The sequence below is a fragment of the Chanos chanos genome, chromosome 6 (genome assembly GCF_902362185.1).
Source record: "Chanos chanos chromosome 6, fChaCha1.1, whole genome shotgun sequence".
NCBI classification, from domain to species: domain Eukaryota; kingdom Metazoa; phylum Chordata; class Actinopteri; order Gonorynchiformes; family Chanidae; genus Chanos; species Chanos chanos.
In genome coordinates, this window is record NC_044500.1 from 6,654,323 (window position 1) to 6,681,248 (window position 26,926).

At 40.1% G+C, this 26,926-nt stretch overlaps 2 protein-coding genes across 3 annotated transcripts; both read right to left on the reverse strand.

Annotated features, from left to right (window-relative positions):
* Positions 1-890: 890 nt before the first annotated feature.
* On the reverse strand, positions 891-14,603 carry LOC115815754 (hephaestin-like protein 1). 2 transcript variants are annotated; one of them, XM_030778753.1, is made up of 20 exons: positions 14,142-14,603; positions 13,555-13,799; positions 12,897-13,109; positions 12,344-12,520; positions 10,595-10,849; positions 9,596-9,770; positions 9,372-9,502; positions 8,950-9,081; positions 8,472-8,677; positions 7,836-7,980; positions 7,441-7,653; positions 6,683-6,890; positions 6,007-6,137; positions 4,965-5,093; positions 4,600-4,706; positions 4,127-4,352; positions 3,409-3,548; positions 3,067-3,229; positions 2,809-2,844; positions 891-2,688 (listed from the first exon to the last, which is right to left on the reverse strand). In XM_030778753.1, the coding sequence occupies exons 1-20, from the start codon at positions 14,288-14,290 to the stop codon at positions 2,612-2,614; spliced, it is 3,258 nt and encodes a 1,085-aa protein (XP_030634613.1). In that variant the 5' UTR covers positions 14,291-14,603; the 3' UTR covers positions 891-2,611. The 2 variants fall into 2 exon arrangements, with proteins under 2 accessions (XP_030634613.1, XP_030634614.1); XM_030778754.1 differs by lacking the exon at positions 2,809-2,844.
* LOC115814120 (NLR family CARD domain-containing protein 3-like) lies at positions 14,420-22,971 on the reverse strand. Its single transcript, XM_030776843.1, has 7 exons — positions 22,928-22,971; positions 22,197-22,310; positions 21,638-21,751; positions 18,852-20,612; positions 18,414-18,587; positions 17,604-17,769; positions 14,420-14,575 (listed from the first exon to the last, which is right to left on the reverse strand). The coding sequence occupies exons 1-7, from the start codon at positions 22,969-22,971 to the stop codon at positions 14,420-14,422; spliced, it is 2,529 nt and encodes an 842-aa protein (XP_030632703.1).
* Positions 22,972-26,926: the final 3,955 nt, after the last annotated feature.

A 26,926-nucleotide genomic window follows, 5' to 3' on the forward strand; every position in this document is an offset into this window, starting at 1 on the left:
CCATACCTTGCCTACCCCACTGACACTGCTGACTACCAGTCTAATCTTTAAAATATGGGTGTTTACTTTTTTTCCTTTGCTTTGGCCCTAATTTGATCTGTGCGTGGTCTGCCCTCCTTTTTGTCACCTCTTTTGAGCTGAGTCGTGACAACACACACACACACACACACACACACACATATATATATATATATTTATATATATGTATGCAGGTATGTAACGAACTGATTGAATTTTTGGTTCTAAACTTGCAGGGAGCTGAGGACTCAGAAGGTCTTCCCTCTTTGTAGATCTTACCCCTTCTGCCACATATCCGCCTCTGCTGGTGGGCTCGATCAGTTCGGCAGTGGGTGTGGTTTCTGGCTGACATTTTGGGCGGAAGTAACAAAAATTGCTTGCTGTAAACGATGAGTGTCAGTCGAGTTGATTATCAGAGCAACAGTGTTTCAAATAAAATGTCAATCAAGTTTATCAAATTAACTGACAATTTATCACTCTATTTTTCAGTTCATATCCATTTTTCCGCTCTATTTTTCAATTTCACATGCATTTTCATTACTTCCATTTTTAGCAATTAATTTTTGTGACTTCCACCCCTCATACCCTATCGTACCCTATCATACCCTCAAAGACCAAAACAATAAGCTATTCATAGTGGGGTTTTTTTTCAGACTTGGAGACACAGAGTGTCAGAATTAGAACCACAAGCACCTCAAGAGCACAGTTACAGAGAGAGAGAGAGAGAGAGAGAGAGAGAAAGTCGATTATACTGTAGCTATAGAGTGCATGAAATAGCTTCATTCTCATTACTTGATTGAAATTCAAATGCAGACATTCACAACACACTCAACACAAATTAAGTAATCTGTTTAATAGGCTCCATCGGGTTTTATACAATGAATTTTCAGACAAGTCCAGCTCTAGTATAATCTTACGGCGACAAATAATTACAAGCCAAAAATGAGCAGCTTAACACGAAGGCACCGTTTCTCCATGAACATCATCAAAACATAACAGCTATATATATATATTAAAAAAACCTAAATCTAAAACCTAAAAATCAAATTAAATCATTCAGTCATCTACAATCTTGTAAAATTCCAAAATGCCATTTTGAAGGAGTCAGACTGAGGTTGACATAGAGTTTGAAAAAAAAAAGAGGGTGTATCCTGCATCTTCTTCCGCCCACAGAATTCTCTATGTGCCCACAACAGGTGGTACAAAAACTCTATAGTCATACAAAAAAAAAAAAGAGTTGGACAGCGAATGCTTAAATATTCAGTGTACTTGCTCCAAAGAGTCCAGTGAATGAGTATAGACATGAAAATACAAAAAAGAAAAGAAATAGAGGAAGACTAAGCTCATATGTTTTTTTTTTTTCGCTTTTCCCTTTTCATCTTCACTTCAGTTGATTTCTTTCAAATTGTCCCATAACCTGTAAACAAAATTCACCTGTATAATGACAGCTTGTGTGTGTGTGGGTTTGAAATGTTAACTGCTATATCGTAAGCTGAATTAAAGCTATGACAAGTGACAGGGTTTCCGGGGTCTTTCTCTGCACACGGGGTTAGGTTAAGCAACTCTGAGACACATTGCATTTTGAAAAATTCACCTGGCTATGAAGACAGTTATAACACCTAATGACCATTCTTACCATTCTCAAAATTACACTAAAATTAAGCAATAACCAAAAAAAAAAAAAAAAACCCAAAAAACAAATGAACCAACAAATAAACAACAGTAAAATCGCCATGTTTGTGTAAATTATGTGATGCGGCAAACCTGTCGATCTCCTCGCAATGCTTTTGTTTACTTGGTTGTTTGTTTGACTCGGTTTTTAGTTTCTTGTTATTTACTCCTCTACTTCTGCTCTGTTTACCTGCCAAAGGCACAGTACTGAACTGAAAAGTCAAAGGAGTGCTGAACACTGAAAATTTTGTGTACAGTAAAAATACTGAAAAAAAATGACAGTTGTATTTACATGTTCTGACACAGCCTTGTATTTTTAAACTGAACTACCTGAGTACATATATTCACTTTGAGGAATTACCATTTTTTTAATGGGCTTTCCCCCCTAGTTCTATTACAATCTTCTCTTTGCTTCTCCTGCCCTCTCACACAATGGAACATTCATCTCAATGCTCTGCACCATTCATTTAAATACTGATTACTGAATGAAACACTGAATAAATACTGATCTGTAAGTATAGTGTATGTGGCTTCAGAAACGCGTGTGTACGCGCGTGTGTGAAAGCCTGCATATGGGTTCACGTGTGCATGTGTGAGTGTGTCAGAGACGCAGTGTTGTCTTTGTTCTCTGGAAGTCTCTTCACTGTAAAAAGGAAGTAATGAGTGTTGTTTTCAAACAAACATTCACCAGTAAGGTGGCCTAAGAAGACATTCCTACAAAAATGACTGATTTGTCCCTTTTGTTCTGTTTTGGCAGTCTAATATGTTCCCTCTGTTTTGATTTTGGATTTAAATTTGGTAAAAGTTGTCCTTTAGAGTTACGCAAATGCGGTGTGTATACAGCAGAAAGGACGTGTGTGTTATGATGTCACAGAAGCAGTTGTAGGATCTAAGCAGTTTCTCATTACATCTTCCTTGTCAATCATGGTCTTATGGCCAAGAGAACCAATCCCAGGAGAGCCAGGATAAAGGAGGAGGAGCCTCTTATCTGTGTGGAAGCTAAAAGAGAAGAAGAAGACAGGCATTACCACTGAGAAACCTTTTGTGGTAAATTCTTTGCCAACACAGACATGTAGAAAAGCATATGAAATGTGTAACTTAAAAGGGAAGAGAGAGAACCATTAGAACTGTTTCCTGATGAGCCACTTCTGGTTCCTGGGAAAGGAACAAAACAGGAACAAAAGTGAGAGAGTGGGGAAAGAAGATGACAGTCTGCATATTTTGTCATGAACCAAACTGTCCTCAGGCCCTGCTCAATCGGTGCAAGAATCCACTCTCCATTTCTCTTCTGAACTCTCTCTCTCATACACATAGACACACACACACACACACAGACACCCCCCCCCCTCCAAATGGCAAATGAGCTTTGCCTCTTACCTGTGTTAGAGGTAATTTTGAAGGTGGTTTCCATGCCAGAGTGAATATGATCAGTGACATGACAGTGCAGCAGCCACGTCCCAGCATTCCCGGCTGTCATCTCGATGGTCTGGAAGGTTCCAGGGAATAAGTCAAACACGTCTGCGCGATGAGAGTGATCCATCTGAGCGAATGAGAGAAAGAGAAAAGAAAAGAAAAGAAAAGAAAAGAAAAGAAAAGAAAAGAAAAGAAAAGAAAAGAAAAGAAAAGAAAAAATGCCAAAATAAACAATTTGTGTCCATCCATGTTTGGTTGTAAAAGTCTAGTGAGTGTGTGTGTGTGTGTGTGTGTGTGTGTGTGTACCTTGTAGATGAAACTCTCAGCATGAAAATGGACTGTGTGCATGTCCACCTCATTTCCCAGTCCAATCAGGTACCAGTCAACCTTCTCCCCCTTGCTCATTACCAGACCCTGCAGGTTAGCATACAGCCTTCCGTTTATACCTGGAGGAATGAATTACAATAATGTGACAAAATTGCCCAGGTGAGGAGAACAGGGAATACAGCAATGTTCACTCAAGTACATACACCAGGTCTGTACCCTCAAGAACCTGCCCCAGACACAACACACACTGCACACTGGACTAAAAGTCTGGAATCATACCCAAATGGAGCACGTGTGCACACACACACACACATACACACACGCACACACACGCACACGCAAACACACGCACACACATGCACACGCACGCGCGCACACACACACACACACGCGCACACACACACACACACACACACACACACACGCACACACACGCGCACACACACATACACACACACACACACACACACACACACGCACACACACAGGGATTACAGTCAGGTTTCTGTATGTGCATACATGTGGATCTATATGATATATATTAGATGGATAGTATTATATATTTGTACTAACAATCTGTCTTTGAACACTGCTCTTAAAAGTGTTTGGTCTGGGAAGCCTTGGGAGGTAGTTTATGTTTATGTAATTGTTTGTCTCTGATTAGACATGAACACTGAAGACACATCCACACACTCACCGTGCATCAGGTTGCTTTCCATAAAGTCTGGGTCGTCTTTGTTGAAGTGTCTTGGATCCTTGTCGAGGTAACTTTTAATGTTGTCATCCAGGTACCAGGACTCATTCTCATCAAACACCATGAAGAGCAGAGCAAACTCTCTCTGTACATCTGTCCTCTGTCTCTGTTCATTCAGAGTCCCTTTACGACACACAACCAGTGGTCCCACTAAACCACTCATCAAGTCCTGCAACACACACACACAGTCAAACATCAGTGTACACACACAAACACACACACACACACACGCGCAAACACACACACACACACACACACACAGTCACACACACACAGACCACCAACAGTCCAGCTAAACCACTAACCAACAACACTCACCCATAATCAGACATTAATACACACACACATGCACATATACACTGTCCTTTTAACACGATCATTGTGTGGCTGTTATGAGATACATGCGTTTTGGTTACCTTGACAACATCAGCCTGAGAGTAGTAAGCATATGTTATACACGCTGGATCAGACGGTCCTGGGCCGGATCTTTCTGGAATGTCCCACTCATATGTCATCATACTGTCTGTGTATCACACATGTGGAAAACAAGCAAACAAACAAGAATATTTTAGAATGTGAACACACCTAATTACATAGGTGAATAGTGGGCGTGGTCTCATTTGATTTTGTCACGACTGGGTGTGGTTACCGGTAATAGCAACAGGCTGAAAACCTCATAGGTGTGAGTGGTTTGTGCATTCCTGGTAAGGTAAGTGACATCTGGGAGTGGTTTGAGTGTATGTGGTTGGACACATGATGAGTGGGCGTGGTTAATATGTACCTGGCTGGGCAGGTGACCGGTGTCCCCCTCTGGTCTTCACACCATGAGCGTAAAGTGAAAACGGTTTAGTGGCTTTATTCTTAAACACAACCTGAATCCTCTCACCAACCTCAGCCCTGAGAATAGGACCTGTAACACACACAAACACACAAATGTGCGCACAAGCACACACACATGCGCAAACACACACACACACGCGCACACACACACAGATAAAATACCCACTCGACTTCACAGAAATACAGCTGCAACTAAAATCAAGGAGAACAAGTTAAGTTGTCAGTTTCATAACTTTATTCCTTTGCTCTATGCAATGTGAACAGATGTAGACCAAATTTCTGTTCAGGAGAACAAGTGACTCAGTTATTAGTGTGAAATAACTCTTGATAAATTGGTTACAGGTTATAGACCCCAGTGTGAATGCGGAGGTCTATTAAACCAGCTGAAGGGTGCTGTTTTGCAACAGTGACTCGTTCACTGTTTGTTATCTTTCTCATTCAGTGGCTACTTGCCAAATATATGACTCATGTTTCCCTCAAACAGTTTTAAATTAATTTTGCAAAGGATTGCTGAACATTTCTATAGTCTGCCACAAAATGTGATTCCAGTTCTCATATCCTAGCAACCGAATTGACCACCTTAACAACCACCTAGCAGTCTTGAACAACTGCGTGCTTGTCAGCTGACAGCTTGCTCACTTTGTTTAGTGCAGATTAATATAATTAGGTGGTTAATGTAATTAAGTGCAAAATGGTCATCAGAAATGAACACCAAATGACTAATACATATCACGTTTACTGAGGGCTTATATAATGTTCTCACATTATGTTTCAGGTTATGACAAATACTATAGTTTTGTATAATTCCATGAAATAAATCAATGAAATCACATTGAAAACACTATATGTAATAATTGGTGTGGGATTACCTAAATCTTTATGGCATTTTAATTATAGTACAATTCACATGTTGTACTGTCTGTTTCTAAGAACACGCTACCATCTTTCCAGGTATCGGTTACAATGTTAAGAAAAAAATTTACCCAGAATTCCCAGATGCTCCTCATGTTTTTTCTGTGTCTTGAACGTGTCGTCTGTGTATTCACGAAACACGACCTTTTTGTATTTAGAGCCAATCCGATCCTCCGAGTGAGTGAGGAACATATCTCCATGACTGAGAGAGAGACAGAGAGAGAGAGAGACAGAAAGAAAGAGAGAAAGAAAGGGGTCTGTGAATGGGAGAGAAGTAAAGATGGCAAAGGCCACATGGCAAAGCATAAGAGAGCAGTGCACGTGTGTGTCAGGCCCTGTTTACACTTGGTTTTAAAATGCGTCTTGAACAATCGGATCACAAGTGGACAGCGCTAAATACAAGTGTAAACCACCACCAAGACGCCTGGTGATCCGATCACTCAAACCACTTGCCGAGGTGGTCTTGGGCGCATTTGACCACGTATCTTTTGTAGTGTAAACGCTAAAGCGTCCCGATGTGTCCCCGACAGAGAGACTAACGTAATAACCTTCTAGTGAAAGTGACGTAGCAGTGACGGGATCCGAACACAAGTGGTCAGCTGGACACCCTGGAGACGCAGGATAGACACAGGCTTAAACGGTAATGTGTCTCGGCTGTCCACTTGTGATCCAATCGCCCAAGATGCATTTTAAAACCAAGCGTAGACAGGGCCTCAGAGAGTGTTTCTTTGGGTTGTACATGGTTACCTGTCATTTCCTCCATGTTTTTCCAGTTCCCAGGTCCGATCAGGGGCATAATCCCACTCCACCTCTTCCGCAGACAGAAAGTAACGAACAGTAGGTGGAGAGGTCGCGGCTTTTGACCTCTGACCCGCCGAACAGCGCTTGACTGTGTAGTGTTGCCGCATGCCCCCTCTGTAGTGATCGGTTGTATGACAGCTCACCTCAAATGTACCTAAGGTCAAATGTTTAAGTTCATAGAGAGGTCACAGAGCAGAAACACACAGGGTCATGTGTCAAATGTAATCAGTGCAAAGGGCTGAGGGCTCAGGTCTTCAGTTCAACTGAAAACTCTGTCTGCAATTATAGGCCTCAGGAGAAATCCCTCTAGATGTAATTGTGTTTGGTTAAGGTGACGTGTCTGAGTGCACTCTCAAACAAGTTATATCTGTAAGTGTTCATTGTTCCAACATCAGAATAATTCTGTTTTATTGAATTATTATTCTGTTTCAGTGGAGTCGACAAAATCAGTAAGCGGATAGAAAATGCCTATCTATCTATCTATCTATCTATCTATCTATCTATCTATCTATCTATCTATCTATCTATCTATCTATCTATCTATCTATCTATCTATCTATCTATCACAATTTTCATCACACTAAGTAATGTTGAATGTGCTGTAACACTGACTCTCCACTAGGGGGTCCTAAAGCAACAGATCTTCACAGAGTAGAATTCTGAACTATGAGTTCCTGATCCCAGCCTGAGGGAGCGAGACTCACCCTCGTTGTCTGGTGTCATGGTAACAGTAGCAGTGGTGTGGGGGAAGAGACTCAGGGTATCCCGGTTTGTGTTGTCCCTTTTAAAGGTGTTCCCCTGGAAATGAACACCATGAATGTCTACTTCAGTTCCCAAACCCAGTGTGTGCCACACAACACGGTCCCCCTCACACAGATCTAGTCCAGGAAGGTTCCCGTACATATAGCCATTCACCGCTGAGTGGAAACACAAAAATCAGACAAACATGTTAATAACTAAATGGGCATTACACAGGCATGCATTAACCCTCCCACACCCATGCACACACATACATATACTCGTACACACACACACACACATACATACACACGAACACATGCACAGACACACAGGCACACACACACACACATGCACATACCATGCATTTTATTGCTCTCCTGAAAGTCTGAGCTGTTTTTGTAAGTCTGGTCACTGCCAAACTTCTGAATGTTGTCATCCAGGTACCAGCTCTCATTCTCATCAATCACAGAGAAAAGCAGGAAAAATTCCCTGTCTACTTCTTTCTGAAACACACACACACACACACACACACACGCTTATAAATACAGGCACACACATACAAAAGTGTGTGCTTTTGTAGATTTCTTTCCCTCTATGGTGGGTGCTACTTAACACTTATTTTTGTAATAGTTTCTGTCAGACGCTACATGATAGTTTCAGATTATGGGCTATAGACTCACTTGTGTCCATCTGTAGTTCACCCTCTTACTTTCCTTCAACTTTTCTTGAATTTGTTTCTAGTCTAATGCTGAACTTAGCAGCAGTACTTATGACACACACAGCTGCTTAATGGCAACATGCTTGGTTTGTATTCTGCCTGTCTTGGAAGTTTCATTTGAATAAAAGCATCTGCTAAATGAATAAATGTAATGTAAGGTTAATGTAACATGCACAGATGCACACAAAATATATACAGATGGACACACACACCGTCGCTTGTAAAACAGAAATACAAAACAAACAGTTTCCATGTGAAAAATGACTTGTGTGTTACCTGCATCATACTGTCATCCAGTGCTCCTCTCTTACACACCAGTAGTGGCCCCACCAGGCCTGAGTTGGTGTCAGGGACGGGGTCAGAGGCAGAGTAATATAAATATGATAAACAGGGCGGGTCATTGTCAGAGGGACCTTCAGTCACTTTCCACCGGTAGATGAAACGTTCACCTGGAGGTACACTAGCTCCATCTTTCTGGGATCCTGTATAGGAGTTACATAGAATTCACTTCTCTGTTTTTCATATTTTGCTGATAACCTCTTTTTTTCGTCCCTCAGAAGGGGAAAATGATAGTTTATCTACCGCTTGACATTAGGATCTCAGAGCTTTGGTGTGAGTACAGTATGTGGCCTTAATCTGTGCATAACCACTGAACCACTGCACCCCTGTTTTGACAGCAAATCTCTGTTTTGGGTGTGTGCATGTACTGCATGTGTCACATGTGTGTGCGGGTGAAGATGTGTGATCATCTCACCATCTTGGTACTTGGCTCCTTCATAAGCTTTTTCATAATGCAGACCGTGAGGCTGGATACTGTAGTTATACTTGGCTTTGTTCAGGAATGTTACCACCACAACATCACCTGTCTCCGCCCGGATGACTGGGCCTATCAGAAGAGAGAGGAGGTCAGTACCAAGTAAAATCCTTCAAAACCTGACACGGGGCTTTCAGTTCTGCTCTAATATGGGAAGAGCATAGATGAGTCATTGCTAAGGTCTTTTTACTGGTTTCCTTCTGTGTTACAAACCCTGGCTGCTCAGTTAGATTTCTGGATATGAAAAATGCTAACTCAACATTACATAAGCAGAGTTTAAGCAAGAGTCTGATCCCTTGAAGAAAGAAAAAAAACATTTTAGTTTATAAAACGGTTATGACTTGATTCCGTGAATATATTACCCAGAATGCCGAGGCTCTGCGTTGAGTTTTCTTTGGTAGTGAATGTACTGTCAGTGTACTGTGTATAATGGACTTTCTGGTATTTTCCACCCAGTCGACCCTCGTCTCTACTGAAGAACACCTCTGAATCACTGCACAAAGAAAAAAAGAGTTTGTATGTTTGTGACTGGGTAACTGTGTTTAATTGTGGATTTATATGTGCGTGTGTTTGTGTGTGTGTGTACCTGTCCACTTCAGTTAGAGGTTGGCCAGTAAAGGTGTTCACATCGAGGGGAGCATAGTCCCAGGCAATCTCTTCTGCTGCTATGTAGTAATGTCTCTCATGGCCAGGGGGCGCTGTAGGTGCTGCTTTAGACTTTGAGCCACAGGCAGAGACCTGGTAGAAGGCCTGCATACCCGCTGAACATAGAGCCAAAAAACAGAGGTAGAGCCACAGAGAGAGATTATGTAAATGTGAGAATAAATTCACGAAGAGATAAAGAGAATATAAACCAACGTTTCTGTGACCTAATCACTGTAATTCTGATCATAATCTCATCGTTATCACGTTATCCGCATTTTGGGAGTGTGTGAATGGATGTGTTGAGAGAGACATCCTGAGTGTTTTGAGTGGTTATGTAAAGCTGGGGTTTCTATATAGGATCAGGATCATGCTTTCCATATGATAGCCAAATAAGGATTTACCGAATCTGAATCTGAATCATTTGATTCTTGACTATGGTGATATAGTGTATATTCATGGTTCTGTGGATTCCCAGGGTAAGGTATATGAAGCTAATTGCACTGCTTTCATGACTCATCACGGTGAGCATCATTCACTATTCCAAAATAAAAGCCCAACCAGGTAAATGCCTGTTTTGTTTCTCTGCTCTGTGACATTTACAACAATGTAGATAATGCGGTGAAAAATGCTAATATTGCATATTTGTAAGATCCATAACGGGGTTCGAGCATTTCTGACTGGCCTATGTGTTTTTAAATAGTATCAGTATTATCTGTACGTGTACATGAATGTGTTTGTATGTTATGATGTGTGTTAATGATTTTATAAGTTGATATGTTGTATGTTCAGTTTTTAGAACTGCCCTGACAAAGAGCTTGAACAGAGCTTGAAGAAAGAGAGAGAGAGAGAGAGAGAGAGAGAGAGAGAGAGAGAGAGAGAGAGAGAGAGAGAGAGAAGCAGAGAGTGAAGAGAGATGTGATTCAGAAAGAGGGTTGAATACCTCGTATATGGTCATTGACCTGACAGCTTAGCAACCATTTCCCAATTGTCCTGGGAATCATCTCCGCAGTGACAAAAGTGGCGGGAAACAGACTGAGGACATCAGTACGATGACCTCTGTCCAGAAGGGTGTGGCCATGGAAGTAGGCGGAGTGAATATCAGCTTCATTGCCAATACCAAAGAGATGCCAGGACACCAAGCTGCCTGTACAAACCTCCAAACCAGGCAAGTTACCATACACATATCCATTTATAGCTGAGAGAGACAGAGAGAGAGAGAGAGAGAGAGAGAGACAGACAGACAGACAGAGAGAGAGAGAGACAGAGAGAGACAGAGAGAGAGAGAGAGAGAGAGAGGGAGAGAGACAGATTAGAGAAAGAGGCAGAGAGAGAAAGAGACAGAGAGAGAGAGAGAGAGAGAGAGAGATTACAAATCTTGGACATATTAAAGGTCCATTAGCTGAGAGACTTTCAAATATAATGCCCAGAAACAAATGTAAAGTTCATGTTTTTCCAGTTTTCTTTTTCACTTCTCTCATTAATCTGTGTTATCCTGTTTACAAGAAAAAAACAAAAATCGTTTGCATTCAGTATTTCATTACTGTGAATGAAATCATAAAAAGCTGTAGTGAAGCTGTTAGGTACTAAGTATCCCTCCCCAAATAAAAACAGTACACACACACACACACACACACACACACACACAAAAGGATATTAAGCAGCTGCCAAAAATGTACCCTAATGATTTTGTACTTAAACAATACTTTCTAAATTTTGTTCCTGATGTTATATTTCATGTCTTTTGTTTTTGGTTTCCTTTGAATTCACTTAACATGCAAACAAGAAAGCTGTCTTAGTACAACTCAGTGTAAAAATAATCTGGAACAGAAACTTGAAACTTTCTGTTTTCTTTTTATAATGATCAATGTTAACTAGAGAAGTATCCAACCCTAAGATTCTTGTCTAATGACATATCCCCAATCTACCACTTCTGCTGTCATTATGACACCCCCCCCCCCCCCCCCAAAAAAAAACCCAAACCCACCAAACCCACCAACAGAAAGCGAAGATTTTTTTTAAGGATTCTTAAAGGGACGTAACATCCTTAGCTAACACACACACACACACACACAGACACAGACTTTTTAGACACCAAATTCTAGCTCATAAAATTTGCTTTACACTGTGATAAACACACCCACACACACATACACACACACACATTTACTAGCTGTTTTGCATCTAATAGTAGACAGGCCAGAGTTAGTCATAGACCACAGAAGCAAAACTGTCACGTTTAACACGTCTTTCCAGTTACAACTTAGTCGTCCTGGTCACTTGTCCCAAAGACATAAAAAACCATGTAAAACTGCTGAAAATGGCCATCTTAAGCATCAGTAGTTTCCACGGCTTAAGCCTCATGTTGTACTTTGCAACAGCTCTGCCACAAAACTTAACACAGCTGTAAAAAGTCTGCATTACCTAACACAGTGCCTAACACATTTAGATTGGTTGGCGACTAGCCACTCTGCAGCACAGATGAGTATAGCTGACAGTTTACAGTCTAGGCAGCCTACAATCTCTGAACTAGATTCTAATTTCAAGGGGATCTGAGAGGCAAACCAAAAGTAAAATGCCCCACAGACCGAACAAATGGAATAACATTTACGGAAACAGACCTGAGGTACTTTCTTTTTTGACAGGTCAAAGGTCAAAGGGTTAATTAAAGATGAAAGGTTGGGTGGCTTACAGTGCATTAAATTGGACTCCTGAAAGTCCTCATCCTCCATGTTAACCCCATCTGGGTCTGTGCAGAACCTCTTAATGTTCTCATCAAGGTACCAGCTGAGGTTCTCATCTGCAACACTAAACATGAGGATGAAGTCCTGATCCACATCAGAGCGACTCCCATCATCTTTCAGAACCCCTGAGGACAGGCACAGAGAGAACTGAGTGGTGTGTATGCATGTGTGTGTGTGTGTGTGAGCCATATTATTATTATATGTGTGTGTGTCATTTAAAATTAGTAAACATTTATCTGGCCCTTTTGCAGTTGAGACCTCTCTTTGTGTATTTGCATACAAGTGTCATGAAAGGTGTGTGTGTGTCTTTGTGTGTGTGTGTCTTTGTGTGTGTGTGTGTGTGTTTATATGATTCATGTGATAGGTTTCACTTCTCCATACACAATGAAACAGTAACAGAAAATATACCAGAGTGGGAGGAAGAAAGGAGAAAAGCATTTAGGCATGTGACATTTTGTGTGTGTGTGTGTGTGTATGTGTGTGTGTGTGTATGTGTCTTACCTTTCTTACAGGTGAGCAGAGACCCTATCAGTCCTGATGCGATGTCTTTGGGTGCGTCACCATGGGAATGATAAGTCCAGGTGAGGCAGTTAGCATCAGCCTCTGTTGGAGCGTATTCTGGTTTGACCCTCCATGTGTAGGTGTAGCTGTGCCCAGGTGGGACCTGATCATCCTCCTTCAGCTTCCCAGATGTCTCATCTGGATACAGCGCACCTGAGACAGACAATCATGATGTCATCAACCTGCGTCACATTCTCCTCAGATTTCTTCAAATTCGCTGATTCATGGTGCTCTTTCTCTAGGGCAGTTTAGTAGGACTTCCAGCTCTATATCTGATGAAGTTACTAAAAATTAACCTGATAATCAGTAATTGTATTTGCCAGTTTTAATAAATGTGACACTGCATATAATTTGTTTTATATGTGTATACTAATCAGCCCCTGAATGTAGTTCTGGTACTCAGTTACACTAATGATCATAGTTTAGCGACGTGGAAAGCTGGATTAGACACTTTGACTGCTCTTTTGCAACAGCATTTCCTGAAATAAGAAAACTTGAGGGAAGTGACTCACACTCTCTCTCTCTCTCTCTCTCTTTCTCTCTCTTTCTCTCTCTCTCGCTCTCTCTTTTTGTGTGTTTGTGTATGTGGGTACCATACCCTCAGAGTCTTTCTCGTAGAAAACTCCATGTGGATGAATAGAATATGGTCTAGAGGCAAAGTTCTTCAGATGGACCACAATCACATCACCGACCTCAGCCCGGAGCACAGGGCCCAGGAAACCCAACCAGTCAGGTTTAGGGATCTCAGTAGAAAAAGTAGAGTCTGTATATTGTTTGTAAAGGGCCTTCTTGTAAACGCTGCCAATTTGGTGAGGGCCTCGCGTCAGGAACACAGATGCATGTCTTCAATAAGAGAGGAGAGGGGAAGAGAGCAGTGTTGTGCAAGGCGAGATAAGACAATCGAAGGTGAAACCAAATAGGAACGGCCGCCAATAGAATTAAATAAATAAATTCAGTTAACACAACGCTTTTGCGTCGCGGTTGGATCTGCCATTAATAAACTCACATTTTAATGACAGTTCAATTTTACTGAGAATTATTAGACTAACTGCAGCACAACAGCAACAAAAACAAAAAACTGTAACCATAATATTAACAGTAGTAATTAAAGGGTACGTTATGTCATTTTTATATCACATCAGCTTCGATAAATAAGTATAATGAAATGCTTCTGAGGGGACTCACTCATCGTCACCAATGTTTTCCCCGTTGACGAGGTTTTTGCCGCTGGGTGCGTAATTCCAGTCCTCCTCCCTGATTCCGATGTAGTACTTGCGAGTTGTACACTCAATGGAGTTGAGGGCTAGCAAAAGTGTGACAAGCCGCAATGCCATGGCAGTTTCACCGACTAAAATAAACTACTTCAGCATTAACTGATCTGTCTAACCTGGACAAAAGCTAGACACGTAAGTAAACATGTAGCCGATCTGAAAGAATGCCACGCACTGTAAGGGGAATTCCGATTAGAAAACAAACACTGGCTCTGAGCTAATACCCGCGTTCGGACTTGTGTGAAACCGAAAGCCAAAGACTCTTCTCAGCTCCAGGCTACGGAAGATATCTCGCGACTGGACGGCTGTGGACGAGTACACGCTGTTAATCTGCTGTAGCCTACTGACCTGCGTACGCCAGCGCAGGGCGAGATTGTGTAACTGTCATAACTCCGAAATTTCCCCACAGTCAGCCTCTCATTAGCTCGCATGCAAAGGTAGCAACGCCGAATTTAAACAGCAAACGCACATTTCCATTTATCACAGCTAATTTACTACCAATATTGTTTATACTATACATATATCGGCTGATTGCAGAACAATTGCGTACGGAATAAAATCCACTATTTGAGTGGAAAACACCGGAATAGTTACAGTTGAGCCCCTTTTCTGCACCGTCGGAAAGGCATTCCTGCGTCTCACTCACTATTTAGTTGAGTTTACCCTGGGGAATTTCCTTACTACTCGTTTCCTCCCATCGCATCCGACTTAGCGAATGCTGTTTTGAAAATTTACAATCATTAAAAAATGAGTGCATGTGCTGAAAATAACCAGTGTAAAGGGATTTTTCTTAAATGTCAAGAGTACATAACGTCTGACATAATGTCCGAAGCAGAGTTCTGTAACTTGTAAAGTCAAGCCATAAACAAGGACCTTTGCCCTCGTTTTCTCTAGACCTCGAACTGTGATGCTGACTTACGGGAATAGTTGTTTGTCATGACTGGGACGCCCAGACCATAATAAGGGATGGGCTCTGACTCAGTGTGCCTAAACCGAGAGACGGTAGCGGTATCCGTTGCCTGAGTGCATAAGGAAGTGGAAAAGAGGACGGTACAGTAGCACATGGTGTTACAGATATCAAGAGGTTTTTTTCCCCTCTGTTTGTTAGAACAGAAATGTAGCGTGGGCTGATACAGATGAGTAGTTGTCAAAGATTATATTTTGAAAAATTGAAAATAAATAAATAAAATTATTCGTATTTGTATTTGAATGGTCTTATTATAAAACACATGCATGTTTTATTTCTTCATATGGTTGTCTCATGTCCTAAATATACGAGTAAATATATACATATTATAAAGGAAAAGAGTACTACAAAACATTTAAAAAGCAATAAGGAAAAAAGTGCCAAGTTAGATCTGTTTAAGGAGCATACTATGAAAGTACCATGGATAGAATGGCATAATTGAGTCTGCAGTGTCTGACTGAAAAGTGTTAGAATTATAGATGTAGCCTGTTTTCAGTATTTTTTTTTTTCACCTCAGACACCAAACCACCTGTCGCATGGACAGCCTTCCTGAGTCTTTAACAATATAGCAATTGGTGTGTTTAGTAAAACGCAGGGGATAATCTCACACCATTCTAATGAATAGATTCTCTCCAGATCCTGGTGCTGGATATTCTGATGTACTGATGTACCTCTTCAATTCATATCACAGGTTTTCAGTGGTGTCTGGATAATGTGAACAAACCATTTCATATTGTTTGTTTTTGTGTTTCAGTTAACTGTAGAGTGCATTGCATTTGTAGGAATACTGAATGTGTAGTCGAAGTTTGTTGTGCGTTCATAGTAGCACTCTTAGAAGTGTATCCTGCAAAGCTAAACAAAAGTTTATTGCAGGTTGAACAGAGACCGTTTTGTGTGTGTGTGTGTGTGTGTGTGTATGTGTGTGTGTGTGTGTGCTTAGTCATTCTGATGGTGGGAAAGAATGAAGAGGATCACTTTTCATCTGTGACACACTGGATCAAAGAACTCATTGATTTCCGGGAGCTCATGCCTGACAGATCAAACTCATCTCCAGTAGACATTCATTCATTTCCCTCGGACAGTCTTACGCCAGCAAAGTGCTTAATGAACTCTACTGTCTGTATGCTTATGAATGCTTGAAAGAGTTTGTCAGTTGATGAGACTGTGGTAAAAACAGGAAACAACCATGTCAACTGTCCTTAAACTAATATTTGCATAGACAATACAGCTCACTGGCTTTGTTGTCAGAATAGACTGTGTGACCGCAGAAAGAGAGAGACTATTTTTTTTAATGTTCTGTCTCCTGTAAATCCTTTTTTCAGAACTGAGTTTGGCCTCTGTTAATCTATAGTAAAATAATATAATTTTAAAATGTTAATAAGAAATTACACATGATTCAGGGGGGCTATCACGCTGCCAATCCAGCTGGGATTGACCCCTTTTACTTAGATCTATATGACAGATTGACTGGCTACATGGATAAATAGGTGGATAGGTAGATAAATAGACAATTACAGAACAGATAGAAGAAAGACTATAACAATTTGAAAACTAAAAAATCCTTTACTGGTTTTTATTCTCATAAAAGGTGGTAGATTTCCTTCAACATATTCTGTGCAAAAATACAACCAATAAAGTACAATAAAAACAAACAAAAACAAAAACATAATCAACTGTACACAAGATTTTATCCACACAGGGAAGAGACATGTATGTGTTTCATCAGTGACTGATTGTGAGTAAGTAAATAAATAAAAATATCCTGCTCCTCCTATTTCCTGACAGTTTAAAAAAAGAACTTACTCAACAGGACTGCAGCTTTCTTCACTCTGTAGGCATATGACTCTATGACTCCATTAACCCAGTAGTTTCTTCAAAAAAAAAAAAAAAATCATTGAACATTGTTGTGTGGTCTCTGTAATGACTTAGATAGAAAAGTTCTCAGTTCTCAGAATTGTTTAGCCGAGACAATGAGCCGAGCTTCACGGTGAATACAGCTTTTTAAGCTTCAGCACCCAAAACTTAAATGACTTGTAGGAATCTGTGAAAATAAATGGTCCAGATCTGCTCCACGAAGACTGCTACTGAGTGTCCTCGATTCTGTGAAGCAAAGGTCAGGTCAGTTCAGCATTACGACATTTTGACAGGTTTCAGATACCGTCAAAACCACAAAAACTTAGACCAAAAATCGAAAGGACAAAGAGCGGAGTGCAGTTATAAGACATTTTGAAACACAACACACACACACACACATGCACACACCAGGCTTGTTACTGGTGTTACACTAACCCCAAGGCCACGGTAAACACAACCATAACCATGTATCGTGTGTACATGATTAATGTTGAGAACTCCACGCATGATGAAAATAAATGTCAGCTCATTGAAATGTGTTATTACTCGCCCCACTTGTTCTAACTGATTTAGATCATCGCGTAGAGCAGATAGACGTTTCTTTCCCGAGTCTCCTATTTTGTTTCCGTGCAGGTATAACTCTCTGAGATGTGAGGGGTTCGATCTGAGAGCTGAAGCCAGAGCAGCGCAGCCCTCGTCTGTGATACCACAGCGTTCCAGCCTACAGAGAGACACAGAGCGACACACTCGTCACGCTTTTAGCTCACAATACAAAAAGCTCAGTTCGACAGGGAGATTTACACTGAAAAGGAACGCCGATTGAAAAATCTTTCATAACACTTCATATTCTGTAGTGCTGCAACATACGTAAGTTTAATCATTCTTCTTCCCTGTGATAGAGAAGGAGAAGGAGAGGAGCTCAGGGAACGCAGTAGCGCTTCATCATTATGAAACATCCAGTATTGATAATCAAATATTGATTTGTATTTGAGACAGCTGGCTTTCATTAGCTGATTAATTAACAGTCGTCATAATTATGTGTGGAATCCACAGGCCTCTGGTCAGAGGATTTGTCAGACTCTTTTCACGCTGTCATTTGTGAACATATTTGGACTAATGACATTTGGCTTTAATAAGTAGATCTTTTTTTTTTTATTTGCTGGTTTGTTATTTGCTTATTCATTTGTTTATCGGAACGTACTGCAGATATTCACTAAAATGCTTTGAATGCACACTGAAAAGACCCTTAGTGCAATTCCTCTAGTATCAAAAGCCTCAGCCATTCACCTCTGATCTGTACCATAAATGATCAATAAAAGGATATATGCTGCCAAATAAGATATTACGCAAGCGAGATCATCTTACCTCAGTATCTCCAGTTTACAGTGAGGATTCTTCAGTCCAGCAGAGAGCAGTTTCACTCCTGAATCCTGCAGGTTATTTTCACTCAAGTCCAGGACTTTAAGACTGGAAGAGTTTGAGCTGAGAGCTGAGGTCAAAACTTCACAACTTTTGTCAGTCAAGTTACAGGACCTCAATCTAGGGAAAAATAATATGAGATGTAAAGCAATATATTTAAGGATGCTTTAATTCTAAACACACACACACACACACACACACACACACACACACACGTGCGCGCACGCACACACACACACACACAAACACACACACACACGAGCACAGACACAAACGCACGCACACGCACCAACTATTAAAAATGAAAAAGCTCACCTGTGCCACACTTCACATTTACTTATTGACTATAACATATAATATACAAACAAACAAAAGCACTCTTACTTGACTGTTTTGGATGTTTTGACCACTGGCAGGAGCCTCAAGAGAATTTCATGTCGTGTGACATTAGAGCTGTCAGTGTGTGGGCCAGTGTATTTACTCAGATCAAACACATCCAGCAGCGTTTGTGAGGTCAGCAACATGAAGGCAAAAGCTGACCACTGAGAGGGTGAAAGTTTTGTTTTGGTCAGTTTCCCAGTTAACATGTAATACTGCATCTCCTCCACCAGAGAGCGGTAATTGAGTTCATTCAGACAATGAAACAAATTAATGGATTTCTCTGGTGAAGAATTCTCACTGATCTTCCTTTTGATGTACTCGATCATCCTCTCTCTGCTCAGTGAACTTCCTTTATCTTTCAGTAGATCCTGCAGGAGAGCCTGATTGGATTCCAGCGAGAATCCCAGAAGGAAGCGGAGGAAAAGGTCCAGGTGTCCATTCTTACTCTGCAAGGCCTGATCCACTGCAGTCGTGTGTAGGTCAAAAACTGTGATAGTGTTTGCCTTTTGGTCAAGTACGTTTGTGTTGTTGTTAATAAATGACATATGAACATATAAAGCTGCAAGATGCTCCTGAGTGCTTAGATGAACAAAGCAGTATGCTTTTCCCTGTAAAAACCCTCGCTGTTCTCTAAGGATCTGGGTACACACTCCGGAGTACACCGATGCATCTCTCACATCAATGCCACATTCCCTCAGGTCTTCCTCATAGAAGATCAGATTGCCTTTTTCCAACTGCTGAAAAGCCAGTCGTCCCAGTCTGAAGATCATTTCTTTATACGTCACTTTGCTCTCGCTGTACTTTTCTCGAATAAATTTGGTCTGAATTAACAGAAAGTGTGTGTACATTTGATTCAGCGTCTTGGGGATCTCTCCTCGCTGTGCCTCATCCAACATTCTCTCCAGAACAGTGGCTGAAATCCAACAGAACACTGGTATGTGGCACATGATGTACAGGCTTCTTGAAGACTTCATGTATGAGATGATTCTGCAGGCCAAGGTATGATCAGTGATTCTCTTCCTGAAATACTCCTCCTTCTGAGGGTCATTGAACCCTCGTATCTCAGTGACTCGGTCAATATGAACAAGTGGGATTTGATTGGCTGCTGCTGGTCGGGAGGTGATCCAGATCAGAGCAGAGGGAAGCAGATTCCCTGTGATGAGGTTTGTCAGCAGCACATCCACTGAGGTTGATTCTGTTACATCACTCAGACTCTTATTGTTCTGGAAATCTAGGGGTAGTCGACACTCATCAAGGCCATCCAAGATAAAAAGGGCTTTATGTTTGTTGCTGGAAAAATCAAAACTTTCTCTTCCTCTGTAAAATTGATTGAGAAGATCCATCAAACTGCATGTTTGATCCTTCATCAAATTCAGCTCTAAAAAAGCAAGTGGAAAGATGAAGTGGATATCCTGATTGACTTTCCCTTCAGCCCAGTCTAGAATGAACTTCTGTACAGAGACTGTTTTTCCAATGCCAGCAATTCCTGTTGTCAGCACAATTCTGATGGGTTTGTCTTGTCCAGGTAAGGGTTTAAATATGTCGTTGCATTTGATTGGTGTGTCCTCTGTTGCTGTTCTCCTGGATGCTGTCTCAATCTGTCTGACCTCATGTTCATTATTGACTTCTTCACTTCCACCCTCTATAATGTAGACCTCTGTGTAGATCTCATTGAGTAATCTTGGGTTTTTCTGCCTTCCTTCATAATGGAATTGATACCGCTGCTTTAGACCTGACTTGATGTCCTTAGCTAAAACAGAATCACTATCAAAAGACCAGAAATAATTTATTCTTCAAATGCAAGCAATTATAATGGTTTTTGAACAAACCAAATGACAGGCATATATTTATCATAAGATAAAAATGATGTGTGATTTGTGTGTGTCTCAGGTGATTGCTGCAACAGTGAAAAGCAAGATTTGGTAGGTAACACGGAACGAGAAACCCCTTCATCCAACCCCTTCATCTTACCCTTTTTCAGAAAGGTTCACTCCAATAAATCCACTCCCGCTTTCATCTGACCTTGTCTTCTTCCCTGAGCTAGTCTGGTGTACACTTTAAAAAACCCCCAAAAAAAACCAAAAACAAAAAACCTGACCATCAAGTTCCATTTTACTTTCATGCACACCCATTACCGCTGTCACCGTCCTGTCTTATGTTATGCCTCACACACACATTATTACATTTCAAAATGTATTACAGTGAGACCTTATTCCATCATTCAACACAACACATTCTATAGCGTTTATTGGGAATTTTAGATATACTGTTGTTGTAATATATTCAGTGACCAACTTTGGCAGAGACTTACGGTATGTTTACCTTTCTATAGGAGAAATTCCTTTTCTCATTCTTGTTCTCTCTCGGAAGTTAATGATATTGTCAATTGATTGTTCGCTGCTAATGGACACACAGTTGGGTGTAGGTGAGTCTGACTCTTCATGTTGAACACTGTTAAAATACACACAAATACACCATGTTCAGTAACACGTATGCGGGTGATTGTTATGTAAAACATCGTGATCTTTAAACTGTTCTTTTACACCCTTGTGAACAGGCAAATAGTCCCTCAGCCACAATGATTAAAAGCAGTCTCCTTGAAGTTAGGAATAATTTATCCATAAAATCATCCACAATCACTCAGTTAACAACTAAAACCTCCTCATAACCAGGCCTAACAGTGTTTTGATTGTTTTCTCTTTTGTTTGACCTTGCTGTGTAAATTTGATATATAATTTACCTTATATTAGAATTTCTGATATGTGATGCAGGAGTCAGGTGGAATTTACCTGTACTCAGAGGCAGCGTGTTTTTCTCTGAAGTTAATGATATTGTCTACTGACTGGTCACTCCTGATCGACACACAGCTGGGTGCAGGTGAGCCTGCCTCCCCCTGCTGGACACTTGTAAAAATACACAAATACATTACAGTCAATGACTCAATAAAACAGTTTTACACATGTGAAATTTGATGCTAACAGACAATAAATATCTCATTAAATCTGCTAAGTATATGTTGAAACAATCTGTTAAAAAGTCCATATAATTTAATCTCTCCTTATTTCAAGTTTCAAGTTTCCATTTATGCACAAGTGCACACAATCCAGTCAAAAAGTGATTTTTGTATCCTTCTCTGAATGAGAACGATTGTGAAACTTGCATGATTGCATTACCATGTGTAAATTATTGTTACTGTGTAAATTTATGTGGGAGTTTCATGACATGCTTGTGAGAGATTTCACATGCTTTTAACCTGTCTTCAGAAGAAATCTTTCTCTTTTTGAAGTTAGTATTTTTAATAAATAATTCAGAATATAAAATACAAACTGAATGTCAGGTGTGATTTACCTGGTCTTAGAAGTAACGTCTTTTTCTCTGAAGTTAATGATATTGTCTATTGACTGGTCACTCCTGACCGACACACAGCTGGGTGCAGGTGAGCCTGCCTCCCCCTGCTGGACACTTTTAAAAAAACACAAATACACCACAGTCAATAATAGTTTCACTGATGTGAACTTTGATGCTTATAGGCAATAAATGACTCATAAGGAAATCAAAAAGAGCCAAATGGAGAAGGAGAAAGTGCGATTCCACAAAATGACAACACTTGGTAATGTGAATCTTTTTTATGGATGTATTTGGAAAATACATAAGCATAAACAAAAGCTTCAAAACCAGATCAAATAAAACTGGTTCCTGCATAATCTTCACTAATTCGACCTATTTCAGTGACAGCATTGATAAAGTACTCGCTGTCACATGAATCATTAACTTTCCTTTTATTACAGATTCAGTAACTGAAAATGGCTTGTTTATAGGACATCAGATTTGCAATTTTTAGAAAAAGCTCAGTCCTTTACTGTATTAGGACAAATGTAAAGCATATATGAGAAATCCTAAATGTAAAACCATTTTAGCACTGCGCTGATTAAGAATTTGTGAATGTAAGTAGATCAGTTCCATGATCTGGTATTCACATGTGGTAAAAATATACAAATATAGAAGAATTGTGAACCCATGCCATAACTATTCTATAAAGTCAAATTCAGGTCACAAAAGCAAGAGCTGGATTCCCATACCTTGGATTTCGGTCTCTGAGTTTATCTGCGGACGGGTCGCTCATCGTAGACACACACACAGTTTGGCATAAATGCGATGTGGTATCCTCTATAGGAAACTGTGAAATCATAGGTTTTAAAACTTTCACAGCGCCTGTCTTCACGCACATCTAATCTGAGAACATATTCCTCCCCCCCCCCCCCAACTCAGACAAACGTATAAAATTCTCACCTTATTTTTGGAGCAGCTCCCTTGGATCTGGAAAAATGTTGCTCAGTTTAGGTTCTCATGACAGATCCGGACACAGAGGAAGGCTCACTGGAGACAAACAAAATTCTTGTTCTCTGAACACTCTGTTTCTAATAAACATGCACGTTCAGTTGAACGCAGCACAACAACACACAAGTATGGTAATATTTAAAAAAATAATAATTTTATCATAGAGATTCCATGGGATTAGACAAATGGAGCAGTGTACTGTATACAACAACATTATACGGCACGTAGCTTTTAGCATTCAGCATTAACTGTCATTTTGTTAGTCTGCTTATTTAAGCTTTTCTTACAGCTTTCTTATACTGAATGAACAACACCACTGGAAGCACGGCACTTTATATTAACAGACTCAGTACAACTAATTTCAATAAAAACTTCAGTAAAAACTACAACACCACTTGAGGGTGGATGAACTATTCTCACAATTAAGATGTGCTGCTGCATTAGCGGGCATTTTACCCCTGTCTACAGCCTGTCCCTTAAAGATTATATCTGAAGATATTATTATGTTGTACAAATCAAATTATTTCATGAACATGCTGTGAAAAAAAGATGACCTCTTTTTACTCACTCAGTGGATTTGACTGTAGATAGTTTTACTTACATAGGATCTCCTCTGTGCGTCTGTAAGTGTATCAGTCCATCTAAACTGAAAGAGTGTCTGAGGACACAGCCATACAGTTGTACTTTGATCAGTAATACTCTGTCAGGGTGTGTGTGTGTTTATGACAGGGTAACAACTCCGTCAGATGTGGGACTAGCTGTAGTCCACAAACAAATCCTGTACATATGTCCTTGACTAATCTGGGCATTGTTAAATACATGCTAACATATGGAAGCTGTATCCTCAACTGACCTCTTTTTCCTATAGGTGAACTGATGCATGTCCGGTAAATTATACAGTTTCTCATGATGTGTTCAAATACCTTCATTACTATTGGTGCAAGGGCAACTGGCCTACAATCACTAAAACAGGTGACCTTTGCCCCCTCGTAGGAACTGGATAAAATGATAGCAGACTGAAAACAAGCTGGAATCTTTTATGGTTTGAGCGACATAATTAAAAACATTAGTTAAAACAGGAGCCATTTGCACAACATAATTTTTATGAAACGCACTTGGTCTAGACCACTGACCTTATTGGTCGTATCTCTTAGCTCCTGAGACCTGGTCTAGACCACTGAATAAACACAGTGGTGTTATATATAAAGATGATACACTGTGAATTTACTGTAGTTGACCACAAACTAGCAACTAATTACACCTTGTTTTTCAATATACTGTGTCGTATATTCCACATCACCTTCAAATTACGATATTATGCATTAAACCTTTTTTCTAATAGATCAAACTGTTGTGATTTTTCAGATATGCACCTACACTGGGTCTGGTAGAAGTTCACAAGAGAGTCATATCTAAAATAAGGCTGATGTTTCAGTGTGTTGCTGCACATTTAACAAAAGGAGGGAAGCCCCACCCTTCTCTGTGAGATCAGTTCAGAGGCAGTTCAGGACACACAAGGACACAACAAGTGAAACAGTATGAGGGTTTATTGATAACTTGAGGTTTTAAGAAATAGAACTTGAGAAGACCACAACACAAGCCTCAAATCACACAATGAAAATGAGCAAAGAGTTCAAAGACAGGCTTACTCCAAGACTAAACACCTTTGCTTCCTGGTGCTCCCTCTAGTGGTCAAACTGAGGAGCGACATGGGGTGGGAGTGAGAAAAGTCAATATTGACCATGAGGTCAGACACATTGAAACAACATCCAGCTCATTAGCAGCAGAGGACAAACTAATCAAATGCAATTTAAACCTTTACCTGGACAAGACAAACTCATCAGAACAGTGTTGACAAAAGATAAGCTGACCCTGGAAAAACAGTCTCTGTGCGGAAGTTTATTTTAGAATGAGATAATCAGGATGTCCACTTCATATTTCCACTTCCTTTTAGAGAGCCGAATCTTTTAATGAAGGACCAAAACACAGTATGAAGAATGACATCAGCGGCTTTTGCATGAAATAAAAAAGTAAAAATAAAAATTAAAAGATTAAAAAAATAAAAATAAATGCAGAGGTTTTATGCAATGCTCTTGAGAGAACCATCCTGCACATATCTGGCACATATTTGAAACAAAACTACATATGAAAAGTACAGGACCAACTAAAACAAATCATTCTCAACAATCCCCTATTTTGGCAACTACTTGAAAATGTCCACGTTACCAAAAAAGACGACATTACCTTTGGACAAAAGGACAGAAAGATTTCAGCACCAGAGGAACAGTAAATCACGGTGTTAGTGAGTTACAGTGAGTGTCTAAACACAGAAACACTCTCGGGGTTGATTTGCATTTTTCAATCCTTTTTAATCCTTAACTTCCCTCATCCTCACTAAAACCTGAAGTGAACAAGTTAATAATTCAATCACTGTTCCCATAAAGACAGACTCTTGGATTTTTTTTTTGATGGTCTACTTTTTAATTTATGTATGTATATATTCATGTCACTTGTTAAATGCTTTGAGAAACATTGGTTTTACTGTTTTGACAATATATACCTGCAATTTTGTCAGCCTAATAAAGCATTTTGAATTTATTTCTTGTAAATTAATCAAACTTTAGTATGATTTCAGAGGTGAAAAAACACATACTTTTACTTAGGGTATTGCAGGAGTTATCTGTTTTAATCATGCGATGAGAAATACAGTTATTTTAGAGACTTGATATAAATAAAATAAAAGGAATGAAATGCGACAATGAATATTTGGTTCTGATGTCTATTTTTTTTTTACCATAGGTGCACAAAGACAGAGAGAGAGAGAGAGAGAGAGAGAGAGAGAGAGAGGAGTCGAGAGGGAGAGAAAGGGTTAGAAAGAAACCACACCTCTAGCTTGTCCTGTTTTCTCACACTGGTGGGTGGAGTTAGCACAGACATGGAGAGAACATAGCACTGGAGCTCTTCTTAAGCTAAAAGGCAGCTTTGGAATGCAAACCAAAACAGACAGAAAAAAATGGAGATTTACATGGACACCAGGGATGAGTGATTTAATAAAAAAAAATGGTACAGCAGGTAAGAACAGCTGTTGCTAACTGGTCGTAGCTAAAGTTAATATTTATCCAGGAAGTATTGCACAAGAAAATGTCTGCCTCCCGATTAGAAGATCAGATCTATGAAAGATTTATATCCACTGTATTTCCAAAATAATTTAAAGAATGACAAAACACTGTGTTGGTGCATAAATGCACCATAATGTTATCTGCCTCATCTTTTTGTATGTGTTTGTGTTTGTGTATGTGTACGTATATGTATGTGTGAGTGTGTGTGTGTGTGTGTGTGTGTGTGTGTGTGTGTGAGTGTGTGTGTGTGTGTGTGTGTTTGTGTATGTGTGTGTGTGTGTGTGTGTGTGTGTGTGTGTGTGTGTGTGTATGTGTGTGTGTGTGTGTGTGTGTGTGTGTGCTAAAAGTCATACTGATCTGAGAGAGAGGTAAACCTGAAGGGGGGCAGTGCCTCAAACATGAATGACTGTACAGACAGGGACCAATGGCCAGTCCCTCTTAAACAACCTGCTGAAGATGAGTACACAGATCATGTGCCTGAGAGGTGAGTGCCTACATACACCAATAGGAAAGAACACGTAAAGTCAATGTTTATGCATGGTTAGAACACATTACATCACTCTAATGGTGTTTTTAGCATAGGGCACCTGACTGATGTTAATCATGTCAGTAGAATCAAAA